The sequence below is a fragment of the Acipenser ruthenus genome, chromosome 9 (assembly GCF_902713425.1).
Source record: "Acipenser ruthenus chromosome 9, fAciRut3.2 maternal haplotype, whole genome shotgun sequence".
NCBI classification, from domain to species: Eukaryota; Metazoa; Chordata; class Actinopteri; order Acipenseriformes; family Acipenseridae; genus Acipenser; species Acipenser ruthenus.
The window spans coordinates 49,404,158-49,418,056 of NC_081197.1; the positions used below are offsets into that span (position 1 = coordinate 49,404,158).

The 13,899-nt window shown below is 37.5% G+C and overlaps 1 protein-coding gene and 1 non-coding gene across 2 annotated transcripts; both read left to right on the plus strand.

Moving 5' to 3' along the window:
* Positions 1–23: 23 nt before the first annotated feature.
* trnal-caa (transfer RNA leucine (anticodon CAA)) lies at positions 24–134 on the plus strand. Its single transcript has 2 exons — positions 24–61; positions 89–134. It is a non-coding gene; the product is annotated as a tRNA-Leu (tRNA).
* A 1,568-nt stretch (positions 135–1,702) lies between these two features.
* LOC117405435 (GDP-Man:Man(3)GlcNAc(2)-PP-Dol alpha-1,2-mannosyltransferase-like) lies at positions 1,703–5,471 on the plus strand. The gene is made up of 4 exons (XM_034008498.3): positions 1,703–1,857; positions 2,387–2,608; positions 3,501–4,432; positions 4,780–5,471. The coding sequence occupies exons 1-4, from the start codon at positions 1,820–1,822 to the stop codon at positions 5,061–5,063; spliced, it is 1,476 nt and encodes a 491-aa protein (XP_033864389.1). The 5' UTR covers positions 1,703–1,819; the 3' UTR covers positions 5,064–5,471.
* The last annotated feature ends 8,428 nt before the right edge of the window (positions 5,472–13,899 follow it).

Consider the following 13,899-nt stretch of genomic DNA (forward strand, 5'->3'; position numbering starts at 1 on the left):
ATTTCTTACGGTTATTCAGGATTGTCAGGATGGCCGAGTGGTCTAAGGCGCCAGACTCAAGGTTAATACCTTCCAAGTTAAATGGGTGTTCTGGTCTCCGTATGGAGGCGTGGGTTCAAATCCCACTTCTGACAAATGTTTTTTTTTTATGTTTCTGTTAAATTTCATTATAAAATTTTATTTTCAACGATCAAATTCAGTCTTTTCAATCGCTGTATGTAAACGTAATTGATATTTCATAGTATAAATAATATATACATATACATATTCAAACAAAAAAAGCAATACTTTATGGAGTGATAATTTATTGTACCCACAATGTACTACAAAGTAAACTTCATACATGCCACTGTTGTCGATACAGCAAGATTAGATTTGTGGATTAATAATAGTTTTCTTTATATATTATACACAAGGAAGTAACTAGAGAAAATAATGCTGTATTCCCATAATGCCATATGCAATTTTACCAGCAGTAGGTGCTCATTTCAGCAATGAGTAAGTAGGCCTACGTGGTATTTGTTGTGTGATGCATAAAAGTGTTTGCCGGTAAGTCTTAATAGTACCGTCCTAACGTACACTCTTGTAGCGTTTCGTGGCGTCAGTGGAATGGCAGTTAAATGAAATCCTTGTTGTTGTTGCATTTTATACACTATGAGGATAATTTGAGTGGTATAAGGTATCAGATAGAAAACGTATTTTATAAAAAAATAAAATAAAATAAAAAAGTAACTGCAAAACTTGTAAATAGGGCAATACGAAACTATATGAATACTCCAATTTGTAATACACGTACAATAACAGTTCATTACATAATTATTTCAAACGGTAAGAAATCACTTGAAAACCTCAGTGTATAAGCTGCCTGTGTTTAAAAGCTACATCGGTATTACGCAAATACTGTACAACAAAACTGAAGAAAGCGAGCTTATTTTGTTGTGGCTAGTAGTGTACTCGTTATTTTCATTCAAATTCAATGTGTACTGTTTAAAATAAAACAATAACCTAGCAACATTATATAAAACTCGACAAACTTACTAAGTGTTCGTCAAATCCAGTCCACGGTGAACCTATATACTATGATCATGCACATAAAATACACGCACCCAAGAACATGAAGCAAACTAGTAAAAGAAAGGACTGAAAATTAGTAAAGAAAAGAAAAAAAATGTCAGTACAAAATGCTTATAATTTGTAATATGGCTCAATGTCAACCCATTGGATTTTACCCATTCATGCATTTCGCTGTAAAAACCGTACACATTTTCCCACAACAGGATTTTTTTGCCGCAAGAGAGTGTTAATCAATCGCCAAAACTGTGTAGCAATGTACATTTATTCGCTTTATGTACTCATACTACATTTATTTGCTCGAGTGGTTGGTTTTATTCGAGTAAAAGTGGCAAGTGGCAAAATATATAATTAACACCACAGACATATTTGCATGTTGAAAAATGACGTTCTATTGACAACATTATAAAATAAAGTAATAACAAGCTTAACATTATCTAAACGGATTAAAAAATAAAAAAAAAACCAGCTCGCAGCTTTCCGCTATTGTGGAGGTCTATTGTGATATCAAATCCTGCGACGGAACCGGAAGTTGGGGTGTGGAAATTTGTACGGTGGGAACTGTGGGTGCGTTCACGACACGCAGACTTTCGTCATTCTGCGCAGAATCTGAGCAAGTAGCCAATGAGTGCGTTCACGAGAGGCAGACTTTGCAAAGATTCTGAAAATTCATTGGCTACGTGCTCCGATTCTGTGCAGAATGACGAAAGTCTGCGTGGCGTGAACGCACCCTTACTGTTGTCAGAAAATGGCTGAGCACGGGTTGTGTGTGTGTGAATTAATCCGGTAAGTTTTATTTCTTGAAATGTTTATCTTTTAAGTGGCTTTGTTGAATCAATCAGTTGGAAATGTAAGGGCATTACATTATTAAAGAAAACATTGTCACCATAAAAACTGTGTTTGATTATCTAGCAGGCACGCATCACTTATTAATGCAATCAGTGTTGTCATTTTTTCTTAATACCAGTTTATAAAACTTCAGTTTTCTGCACAATTTTAAAGTGCATTTTAAACCCTAATTGAGTGTTGTATATTTATAAGAAATGCAAGAGAAACTTGCCTTTTCAAAAACGCTATGTTGAGGAGATTCAGCAGCATGAGTCGTAGTTATCGGTATGTAAAACAACAACAAAAAATAACAACAAAAGAAGAATTTATAGATTTGAATTAAATACATATACCTGTACTAGGATAACATTATAGAAGAGCTACTACACTCAAGTGTCAGAACTGCTGGCATTTAGGGTTCACTGTCCGATTCCAGTGCAACACCCCAGACTTGATTACGTTTGTAAATGCCTTCCTTTCCCTCCAGATTATTGTGGGCCCTGTTGATCCCCAGTCTCTTTGCCTGTGTGGTTTTAACAGCGCTGCTGTTTTTTCTGATCCTGGGAATTCGGTTATGGATGCAACAGAAGAGAAAAGACAGACAAAAGTCAGATAAGTCTCCAGTGGTAGCGTTTTTTCACCCCTACTGCAATGCTGGAGGAGGGGGTGAAAGAGTGCTGTGGTGTGCACTTCGAGCCCTTCAGAAGAGGTAGGTAAAATCATGTATTTTGTAACTAAGATTTAACTGCAACAATTTCCTTGAGTCTACAAATATAAAAGTGGATTGGACAAAACAATCTAAATAATCTCTTTGCATAAGCACAACCATGGGCAGCCAGGAAAGCACTAATTTGAAACGTCTGTTCTTAAAGGGTTTGACATTTTACTGGAAGCAAACACGATACCTTCCTCAGTGATTAACACCTTTAATTCCTACAGGGATGTTCGGTGGTAGGAATCTTCAGCAAAATGGCCCATTGAAATCACTTTGAAACATTTGTCCTGTCTTGGATACAAAAGTGCCTGCTCACCTGAAAGCTTACTATAGCCCTCTGTCAGTATTTGTCATATCTGTTGTGTTGCCCATCATGCCTGAAACTGACATGCAACTGTGAGATGATGTTTTTATACTGTAGGAGATAGCATTTGCAGAACAAATTAAGATGTCTTATGAGTGGCCGACCAGTTACACAAAATTGCAGACTATTTATTGCAGGTGTTTAATATTTTTGTCTACCCTTTCATATGCCAGATTAAAATGGATATTTCATGATTCTATAATTCATGAGTTTGGTTAATGCACAGTTAGGGCATGTTGACAGTAAATTGTACAAGTAGTACTCTTTACAGTGAAATGGCCCTTCATTGTTTTCAATGTTTTAGTTTTTTTTTTGTGTGTCGGATAGCAAAATGAAGAGGAATCAAAGATGCACACTTTTTCTTTTTTAAACAAGTAACCAAAGTACTTACTGCTTTTTATATGCTTTTGTAAGTATTGTATAGCAGTGATCTATTGCTGGTAGCCTAAAACTGTAATGAATAATAGATCAAATTCGTGCTTACAAAACAATATGCAATAAAATGTCAAATTTATTTTGTAGGTATAAACATGCAACCTATGTGGTATATACTGGTGACACAGGTGTGACTGGGGAACAGATCGTGGAGGGGGCTTACAGAAGGTTCAACATCAAGCTGCCAGGACCGGTCAAGTTTGTTTTCCTTGAAAAGCGCCAGCTTGTGGAAGCCAGTGTTTATCCTTATTTCACCCTATTGGGTCAAAGTCTTGGGTCAATTGTACTGGGATGGGAGGCACTCATAAAGTGTGTTCCTGATATCTATATAGACTCCATGGGCTATGCCTTCACACTGCCACTGTTCAAATATCTGGGTGCTTGCCAAGTTGGGAGTTATGTCCACTACCCTACCATTAGCACCGATATGCTGTCTGTGGTTCGTGACAGAAATCCCAGATTCAACAATTCTGCTTTCATATCCCAGAATCCTATTCTTAGCAACTGCAAGCTTCTCTATTACTTCATGTTTGCGTTTTTGTATGGACTGGTAGGTTCTTGCAGTGATGTTATAATGGTAAATTCCACATGGACCCAGAATCACATCCTTGCTCTGTGGAGATGTGGCCCGCGCACGAGTATTGTGTACCCCCCTTGCGATGTGCAGACATTCCTAGACATTCAATTGGAGGAAGATGAGAAGAAGAACCACCATTCCATTGTTTCCATTGGTCAGTTCAGGCCAGAAAAGGACCACTCTTTGCAGATCCGAGCTTTCCGCAAGCTGCTTGATAAGAAGACTGCTGAGGAGCAGGTGGCTCTGGAGCTAATTCTGATTGGCGGCTGCCGTAACCATGAGGATGAGGAGCGGGTGACTCGGCTCAGAGACCTCTGTGAGAAGCTGGGAGTCGGGGACAAAGTGGAATTTAAAACCAACATCCCATTTGAGGAATTGAAAAGGCACCTGGCTGAAGCTACTATTGGGTTACATACCATGTGGAATGAACATTTTGGAATAGGTAATGTAACCCTCAGTTTGTTTACTTAACAAAATAAAACAAAAATAAAGTATACAATAAATGTATATTTTGTTAACAAAACAACATTGACGTTTTACATTTTATGAATTTGAGTTAATTAGGTCAATTTCATATTTGTGGCGCCATATTTTGTTCAGGTAGTTACATTATTATGTATTATTATTTTTCTTAAGTGGAGAATATGTAAGAGAGATTTAATGTTGTGACCTTTTGCGAAGTTTCCCTGCATGGGTGGTCAATACTGTTGTTTATGCCACTTAATATAGTGTTACCACTTGACCACCAGATACATCTCTCCCCTCTGCTTTGCACTCTCATTTGCGCAGGTGTTGTGGAATGTATGGCTGCTGGAACAGTTATCCTGGCTCACAACTCGGGAGGCCCCAAGCTGGACATTGTGGTTCCCTATGACGGAGGGGTGACTGGATTTCTGGCCGATGATGAAGACAGCTACGCCAAAGCCATGGACAACATTCTCTCGTATTCCCCAGAGAAAAGGCTGGACATCAGGCGAAACGCTCGCCACTCGGTGGGCAGATTCTCTGACCAGGAGTTTGAGAGGTCTTTCCTGGCTGCCGTGGAACCCCTTATGTTGACAGAAAACAGATAACAAGCTAGTGGTCACACTAGTATGCTGACCATGCTTTCCATCATTTTCTTTATACTAAAGATGAGGCTGATATGCAGGGACCAGGGTGCTCTTTAGATTATACAGGTGAAAATGGCAATGTGTAATCCTTTCTCCTGTTAAATACAGCGTTTTTGTTGCATATACAGAGTTCGCTGCAGAAGGGTGGGTTGTGATGGTATTCTGCAGATGTCAACAAGCAGGGAGGGGCTTATCTGTCTTTTTTTCTCCATTTTCTAAGAGGGTACATGTAATGGAAGGTTTGTGTCCCTTGGATAAAAGGTAAGCACTGTATGTAATGAGGAATGTATATATTAAATAAGAGATGTAATGTGATATTTAATCTAGTAGCAATCCAAAAAAGCTAAATAAAATATAATGGTGATGTTGTCAAGGGGTTTGTGCGTCTTTATTTCAGACAGTTTTGTGTAAATCTATACCAGTTGTAAAGAAACAGTGTTTTATTAATTTTGCCAAATATCCATGAGTGCAGGAACATTAATTTATTATTATTATTATTATTATTATTATTATTATTATTAAGAAAACATATCATGTAGTAATAAACAGATAGTGCCGAGGCGTGGGTTGAGGAAAATGGCTAGACATACTGTAGGTGTGCTGTTACACCAAAAAAATAACCATGTCCAAAACGTAAACATCTTTATAATTTGTACTTTATTATAGCATGCTTTGAGTGAGCTACATTTCAAACAAAATGATAGGAATACTAGATCATATGCACTACTTTACACCACAGTGACCTACTGGAAACTACTGGATTTCAGGCATGAATCAGAACATTTCATTTATAGACAATGCAATACAAAAATGCGCATATTTCTATGACACCTTTTATGACACACATCTCAAGGCACTTACAGTACATAAAATATATGCAAACAAAAGACAATAGTGTCCCAAATTACACAGAAATGTACATTCAGAACTGAGAAGAAAGTTGAAACTCATAAGAGGCAGTGTGGTTCAGTGATTAAAGTTCAGGGCTTGTAACCTAGAAATTCACCGTTTCAAATCCCACCTCAGTCACTGACTCAGTGTGTGGCCCTGAGCAAGTCACTTAACCTCCTTGTGCTCCATCTTGCGGATGAGATGTTAAATCAATGTCCTATTGTAAGTGACTCTGCATATAATGCACAGTTCACAGCCTACCTCTGTAAAGCGCTTTGTGATGGTCCACTATGAAATGCGCTATATAAAGATATGTATATATTATAACCAAGGCTTCTGTTTAAACATGTAAACACCTCAGATTTGGTTTACTACTATTAAACATTTATAAAATCCACAAACTAAACTAACATTATGCAGCTGACAAGTCTAGTATCACTTTTCCTGATCTATTTTTGTATTTTGTTGCAATCGCATATTGACTCAGTGGCATTCCAATTCATTATTAAACAACCTAGCTTTTTTTCTCGCAAAGACTGGTTTAGATGTGTTCTTTTTTGCATACTTGTGTGGCAGCACCGATATGCACAGCTCTGTTAAAAAGTTAACTTAACTCAAATTTTTGTAAATCTAAAGTTTTATTGGCAAAATAAGATTATTTTTATTAGTTTGCTTGTGTAAGTTACCTGTAGATTTGTAGAATGTTTGATGCAAGTTAAACTTCACTAGCAATGTTAATTAGTCATGAGTTTTTTTTCCAAATACACTGTTTAACAACACGGAAGAGTATATGTGCAAATAACATTTCTTTAATATCTAATTCATTTTTCTGCCTTAATAGAAAGGTGTACTGTATTATAAACTACTTAAAAGATTTCTGTGATGTCACCCTTTGAACTTTTAATTGGGTGGTTGTCAGAAAACATGCATCCCTATGACCAAAAAAAAAAAAAAAACCTTGATGGAGTGCCTGACTCAATCAAATAATGTCTGGCCAATATATCACCAAAGGTACTGCATGTCTAATGTTGTTACTAAGTTTCCTTAATTACAACTGTATAATTACAGTAGATGCCGGTTATTAGCAACCCTGATAAAGACAGCTTTCAGTTATTAACAACATTTTCCCAGGAACCAATCACATCCCATAGACTTTAATCTTAATGGAATTCTGATATTAGCAACTGCACGCCGCTTATTGACAACTTTATTACTAGTTGCCAGTACTACAGAGCGCGCATGCATGATTTATGCACATACTTCATGTAGCTTTTATAACACACTTGCTTTGCAACTGCATATTTCTGGTGGACTGAGGCAGAATCAGGCTTTAAAACTGGCTATGAAGTTGCACGCAAAACTGAGATGGATTTACAGTGGGAGGTGGTACATTGTATAAAGCAGACAACGTTGGACAATTTCTTATTTGAAAAGTGTGTTCTCTAGCATTGATTGTAAGTACAACACATATTTTTTATGTTTGCTTTACTCGTTGTAAGGACAATTGTAGTACATCGTTGTGTAGTTTGTTTTACACATGCGTGAAGTAAACAGTTCTATGTTTGGGTATTTGGTGTTTCTCATGTTAACTTTTTAACTGTAACATTTAGAACACATGTATTTCAGTGCCATATTTGTACAACTACAATATATATCGTTCCACATAAATACACTTGAAAACAGTGGCTTTTCGCTTATTGGCAACTTTCGGTTAATGGCAACTTTTTTGCGGGGAACCGAGAGGTTGTTAATAAGCGGCATCTACTGCATGTTTAGGGTACCGTCTGAGTTGCTTTGCTCCCTTGATCACATTATATGGTAGCATGTTGCCCCCTGCTGATCCAACTAGATATTGCAATTCACAAACATAGCATTGGGTAAACTAGGACGGCAATCATCACCGGGTAAGTTAAGAAGATACTACATTTAAAATGGTACATATTTTAAAGCCTGGCCTAAAATAAATACATTGGATGAAGTTAAAATAATACATTATAGTCCTTAACACCCACCTTGGTGTGGAGCTGCCTCGTCATCTGCTATAATGTCTAAATAGCCCTGTATGCTGACATTCTTCCAGTCTCTGTTTTAGGGTGTCGCCATCATGAAAGGTCAGGGTGTGGTTCAAGAAATCCATTTCCTGAAATCAATCAAGTGCCACATATTTTAAAATGCGTCATTGCCCTGAGTAAAAGTTTTCAGAATATTTAGTGTAGTGAAGACTGGAAGAAAAAAGAAAAACTTTAGGATCTACATGATCAGTCTTGTGGTACCTGGAGGGGTTAGACAACACTTAATCAAGCTCTTTAAAATACTGAAGCTATAAACAAGCATCTGCTTTTCACTTTGCCCTCAAAATGGTGACTGCCAAGACTGGTAATGTATTCAGTGTCCCACTCACTATCTATTCAGGGACATCAAGATGTCTAGTGTGCAGGGGGTCTGAGTGGTAAAACCACTACCAAATGCCCCACCCCCAGTTGATGTGCATGTGTTCATCTGTCCCAATAAATCGAACAACTTTGTCTACACAGGAAGGTGAACGTAAGCCTGAGTTTGTGTTGAGTCCATTTCAAAGCAGTCAGAGGTGTATAGAATTAGAGATTTTATTTAACAGATAAAGGGGAATTTCATATGGAGTTACCAAAGCTTGGAGGACGAAAGACACATTCAAGCAAGAGAGAAGGTGTGTAATGTTTTTAATTTGTACTGGAAGACTGCCAGCCACTCATCTGCACGAAGTTTTTCATTTGGTGTTTAACAGCCTCTAATGTCCTGACATGTCTGAGGAGGGGGAGAGGTTTACTTTGACTGCTTCATAAGCACTATGTTTGTACAGGTGGAGACCAGTTCTCAAAGTATCTGCCCACACAGAACCAGTGTAGAACAAGCCTATACCACATGTCATCATCCTGGTGATTTAGAAGAGAATGGACTGCAAATAATGTCTCTCTCTTGCTTGTGAAATGGAGCTCTTACTGGGTTGCTGTGATGACGTTATTTATTAATGCCAGATCACTATATCACAAGAAGAAAATAAAAATAGTCGCTAAAGTAGTGCTCTTTGTCTCATGTCATTGAATGATAGTCTGGGATTATTTCATGATGAAAAGGTATCACCCCGTTTTTATCTACAGAGGGCAGCAGTGTGGAGTAGTGGTTAGGGCTCTGGACTCTTGACCGGAGGGTCGTGGGTTCAATCCCCAGTGGGGGACACTGCTGTTGTACCCTTGAGCAAGGTACTTTACCTAGATTGCTCCAGTAAAAACTCAACTGTATAAATGGGTAATTGTATGTAAAAATAATGTGATATCTGTATAATGTGAAATAATGTATAATGTGATACCTTGTAACAATTGTAAGTCGCCCTGGATAAGGGCGTCTGCTAAGAAATAAATAATAATAATAATAATAATAAGATGGACTTTTCAAAATTCGCCCACAGAGGGAAAGAATGCCCTCAGTTTAATTAGTCTTTGTAAGAAAAAAAGCTGGTGCTAAATAAACCCATGTCAATTATGGTGGCCTTACGGTAAAAACGTATGTTTTATGAAGATTTAAGGGAAACTATAACTTACCAGCTGCTTTTCTACTTTAATTATATACTGATTCGCTTCTTGTCGTCTTTGCAGGTATTCGTCGTCTATGACATCAGGTCTAGAAGAAACAGAAAAAAAGAAAAGTATTTATTTATAAAATTTGTGCTCATAAATCACACGCTTGACAAAATCATGTAGTCTTCAGGGTATAACATGAATACTGCACGGTGGCCTACATTATTTATCCAGCTGTTCACACAAGCTTCATGGAAAGTGTATTTGTTGCTTGTATCACTATCATGCGTACATGTATTCAGCCCAGCACTCTAAAGTAAGCATCAGTGTGGATTACTTTGTGCTCTGGTTGGTAGTTCCTGGCGGGGCTGTGGTTGTAACCCGGTTGCTTCTACAAACAGAAGGTAAAAAAAAATCTGGGACATATATATATATATATATATATATATATATATATATATATATATATAGGTAAACTTTACCATGCTTGATTTGGAATATGCAGCAGAATAATATTCATGTGTGTTCTAATTTGACTCGAGACATTATGCTCAAGCCAAATCAAAAATGGCCCTATACATTTCGGGTTTCCATTGGCTCAGTTTATTTTAGTCTAGAAGACCCTCTTTTCACCCGACGTCATACAAATGAAGTGGAAAGGAGGAGGGCGATATGCAAATTAGCCATGCGTAGCGTTCTCCTGCTTTTTTCGCAGACAGCTCGGGGAAATGTGGTTTCCATGCACAGAGAACAGGTACACGAGAATCTCACCTGGAAATCCATGGTTGTCAGGTGACATCTTGTTTGAGTGAAACTGTTTAAAGCACAATGTTAAGCTCATGTAATACAGCTGTGATTTGAAAATGCCTCGTGCCTGGTTGTTTAATAATGTGTTTTACTGCTCTTGCCCAAATTGTTTTTCAAATGTCCACTGGCGGGGTGGCATATCGTTAGTAGTGAATAATATTTAAACTAATTTATCACACGACTTATTAATTAAAGAAAAAATAAAATAATTAACCTGGAGGTATATAATGAAACTGTCCAACCCAGCTATTGCAGATCACCATGGCTGAAAACCTGTGGAGACGTAGTATTATAGAAATCTGTGCCAGACACCTTCCACAGATATGCTCCCGTCCCAGTCCCTGCTAAACCTGGAGAGGAATAGCGCTCCAGGACTGTGATTGGACATCCCTGCTATAAAGTGAGCTGGTGGACAAGGGCCCTGCCGGTGTTCTCGTTGAGCTCATCGGGCGCCTGGCCAGTAGGGGCCGCTGTAACGCAGTGAGGAGAAACAGTCCCTGCCGGTTTTTCCTCTCTAACCTGTGGGATAGAGCCAATGCAACACTCCCTGTGGAATCCCCAGCAAAGACACAAACCTTCACTCCCCAGACTGTATGACGCCTTTATAGGTGAGCCACTTGGAGACCCGAGTAAATAATGACTATGCAGAAATAACAGAGAATGGTAGAGCTATATGATCCCTAACTGCACACATCTTTTATGGTTCTTCACTTTTCAAAGCGGTATCTAAATTACATCTGGTTCAAAATACCACATTACATCAGCTCTTATCTTCTCTGGCTCCCTGTTTCAAAGGTGTTGGTTTCTTTTTTAGACTGTTTATTCAGCTTTTGTTTACTGTACCTTTTCAAAATTGTGTTTAGTTTGTTGTTGTTTTAAAAAGAAATCTACTAAAGAAATTTGGAACAGGCATGCTAGAAAATAGACATTCTTTAACATTTAATAATTGTTCTGCCAAATTTATTTCTCATGTATACTATAGATGTGGCTTCTGATTTTTCGGTGTTTTACCCTGACTTTTCTACTCTCCTTTAAGAATTCAATTGATACCTGTTCTATTCATGTATCTCGGACACAACTGAGAAACGTGTTAAACTGGCTTTTAAATTGGCCAAGCCTTCATTTTTGATTAACAAGCAGAACGTACAAACGAGATCGCAACATGTTAATAAGCGACGTATCTTTATTAAAGCTGTAATGAAAAAGAAAGTATTTTATGCTGGATACACTTTATTACAATCGTTTTGCATGACTATTTACATTAGTAAAGAGGAGTCGCTTCTGCTTTGAAATGAAAAAGTAAGACTTACGATTTAAAAGCCCATTTAGTTGTTTCACAGAAAAAAAAACCTTAAATTAAATCAATTTGTCTATTAACACGTTTCTCAGTTGTGACTGAGATACACGAATGATTAACAGGTATGAAATACATTTTTAAGGAGAGTACAAAAGTCTGCCGGAAACACCGAAAATCAGGCCTAACTACACGCCATTAAGTCGTCAACTTAAATTTTTTAAAGATACGTACTTTTATCATTTGTTTAAAATCATTTAAGTAAATTTACACAAATTGACTTAATTATTTTCATAATTTTAAAACAGCTTTAAAGGTTTAAAATTCAGGTAATTCATATTAAGAGTTTTAAAAAAGTGTGCAGTGCTACTTATGTGTACTAAATAAATAGTATTTTGACTTGACTGTAGTGTTTTTATATTGGTAAGAACAAAAATAAAAAGAACAAAATGTTTTTTCCCCTCACTTTTAAACAATGAAAGGGTAGAAGTTATTGTTCAGAGCCTTATCTTCGCTAGCAATAACAATCATGGTCTGAATGAGTGCCAGAGCTTTGCAAGGCTCATCCGCTTCTTAATTATAAAAACAAAGACAAACTAAAGCTGGTTTCAGGCAATGGAAGATAAACGTGTCTTAACGAGAAAGGTACCTACATTTTAAGATCTCGGGAGATAAATAGTATGGTGTTCCAACACAAGTGCGTGCCAGCTCCATTGTGCTATTATGAAAGGGTGAATAAAAAGAAATATGTAAATTAAATAACATGACGACTGATACACTAATTTCATTCCAATCAAGCAGGTACAATATTATTGCACTGTAAAGGTGAATTAGCAGTACTGCAACAATATGTGTAGATAATATTACTTTACAGGAGTTCAGGAATATAGAATGAAACAAATCTGTGTCACATGGGGCTGAGTGTGGCAGAACTGAGCCCAAGCTCCCAACTCCAAGCAAGAATGGGGATTTAGTAAGAAATAAATACTGAAAATCTGCCCTGCATGAAGTTCAATGTATCCATGTTTGTTTAATTTTCATCTTGTTAGTGACTGATCAGTAAAGCACTTGGTATCACATTTTAAACAAAATCATTTTAAACAAAATCATTTTAACGTCTTGCAGTTGAAGAAAATAAAATGTTTCTAGTGCTGCACCCTGATACGTCTGCCAAGCTCTCTGCTTGAATGTGCATTTGTATTGGACTTCATGCTGGGCACAAGGGATTTTAGTTATTATATAACAATCGGACACTGCTCTCCCGGATCAGCAAAATAAACAAGGCTGAGAGGACACTAACTCAATTAATGACACCTCTTGCCACGGACGCTCGAATCCTGCTCTCAAAGTGAACTCTTTCAGTGGACTACTATGATTATTTCAAACAGACAGAGGTTAACAATGACATTGCCTTGGTAATAATGGAACTCCATTGTTCAAATAATGCCCTTGACATCCTGGCTTCCTTCACCTTGTAACACACCACAGCAATGCCATTATCAGTGTTTCATTCATAGATAGGGTGACTTTCCCCAGGATCTTGTGGCATCTTGCCCAGTCTCTAATATCAACAGAAAATGGGAGTGCATCACACATGCAAGCTTGCAGAAATACTTGACTAATGTATGTTTTATACTGTGCTTTCAGTTTGTATAACATGATAAGTATCTGTCCTTAGGAAAGAACCCTTTAGAATGACTTGCAATTCTTCCCAGAGTGTAAATTCTATTATCAGGAGTTGAGAGTTTTATGGTTACATAGACTCATTGGAGTCCAAGGTCCTTTTAAACCAATACGTGTCACTTGTGACATGCTGCAGACCATGAGATCCACAGAATGTGTCCTCTTGGTAACCTTTATGTAATAACTGACTGATTTCCATATGATAATCAATATCAGTTAATAGGGAGGAGACATGAAAAGGAGGACTGATCATTTCTCTAAATCCTCTAGGCAGATAAACTTTAATTAAATGATTCTAACAAAAACCGTCTGCAAAGATGGTTAAGAAGTGCTGCTTCAAGAAGAACATGGCCTTCAGTTCCATCTCAGCCAGTCTCTCTTCATCTTCACCTTCTTCATCTCAACTAGAGGCCCTGTGGATCAATGCCAGCCTTTAGGCCTGCACTTGATTCATTTTGACTTCCCTTAGGACAAAGCAAGACCAGGAGAAGCACCCAATGCCATCAGCTACACAAGACAATTAAATGACCTATTTTACAGCAAGCTGGAACTGCAGAACAGTAAGACA

Bases quoted from the DNA above. Each gene is read 5' to 3' on its own strand.
- LOC117405435 (XM_034008498.3), top strand. From the start codon at position 1,820: ATGGCTGAGCACGGGTTGTGTGTGTGTGAATTAATCCG. The intron at 1,858-2,386 runs GTAAGTTTTATT...CTTTCCCTCCAG, and splicing joins TGTGTGTGTGAATTAATCCG to ATTATTGTGGGCCCTGTTGA. The intron at 2,609-3,500 runs GTAGGTAAAATC...TTTATTTTGTAG, and splicing joins CTTCGAGCCCTTCAGAAGAG to GTATAAACATGCAACCTATG.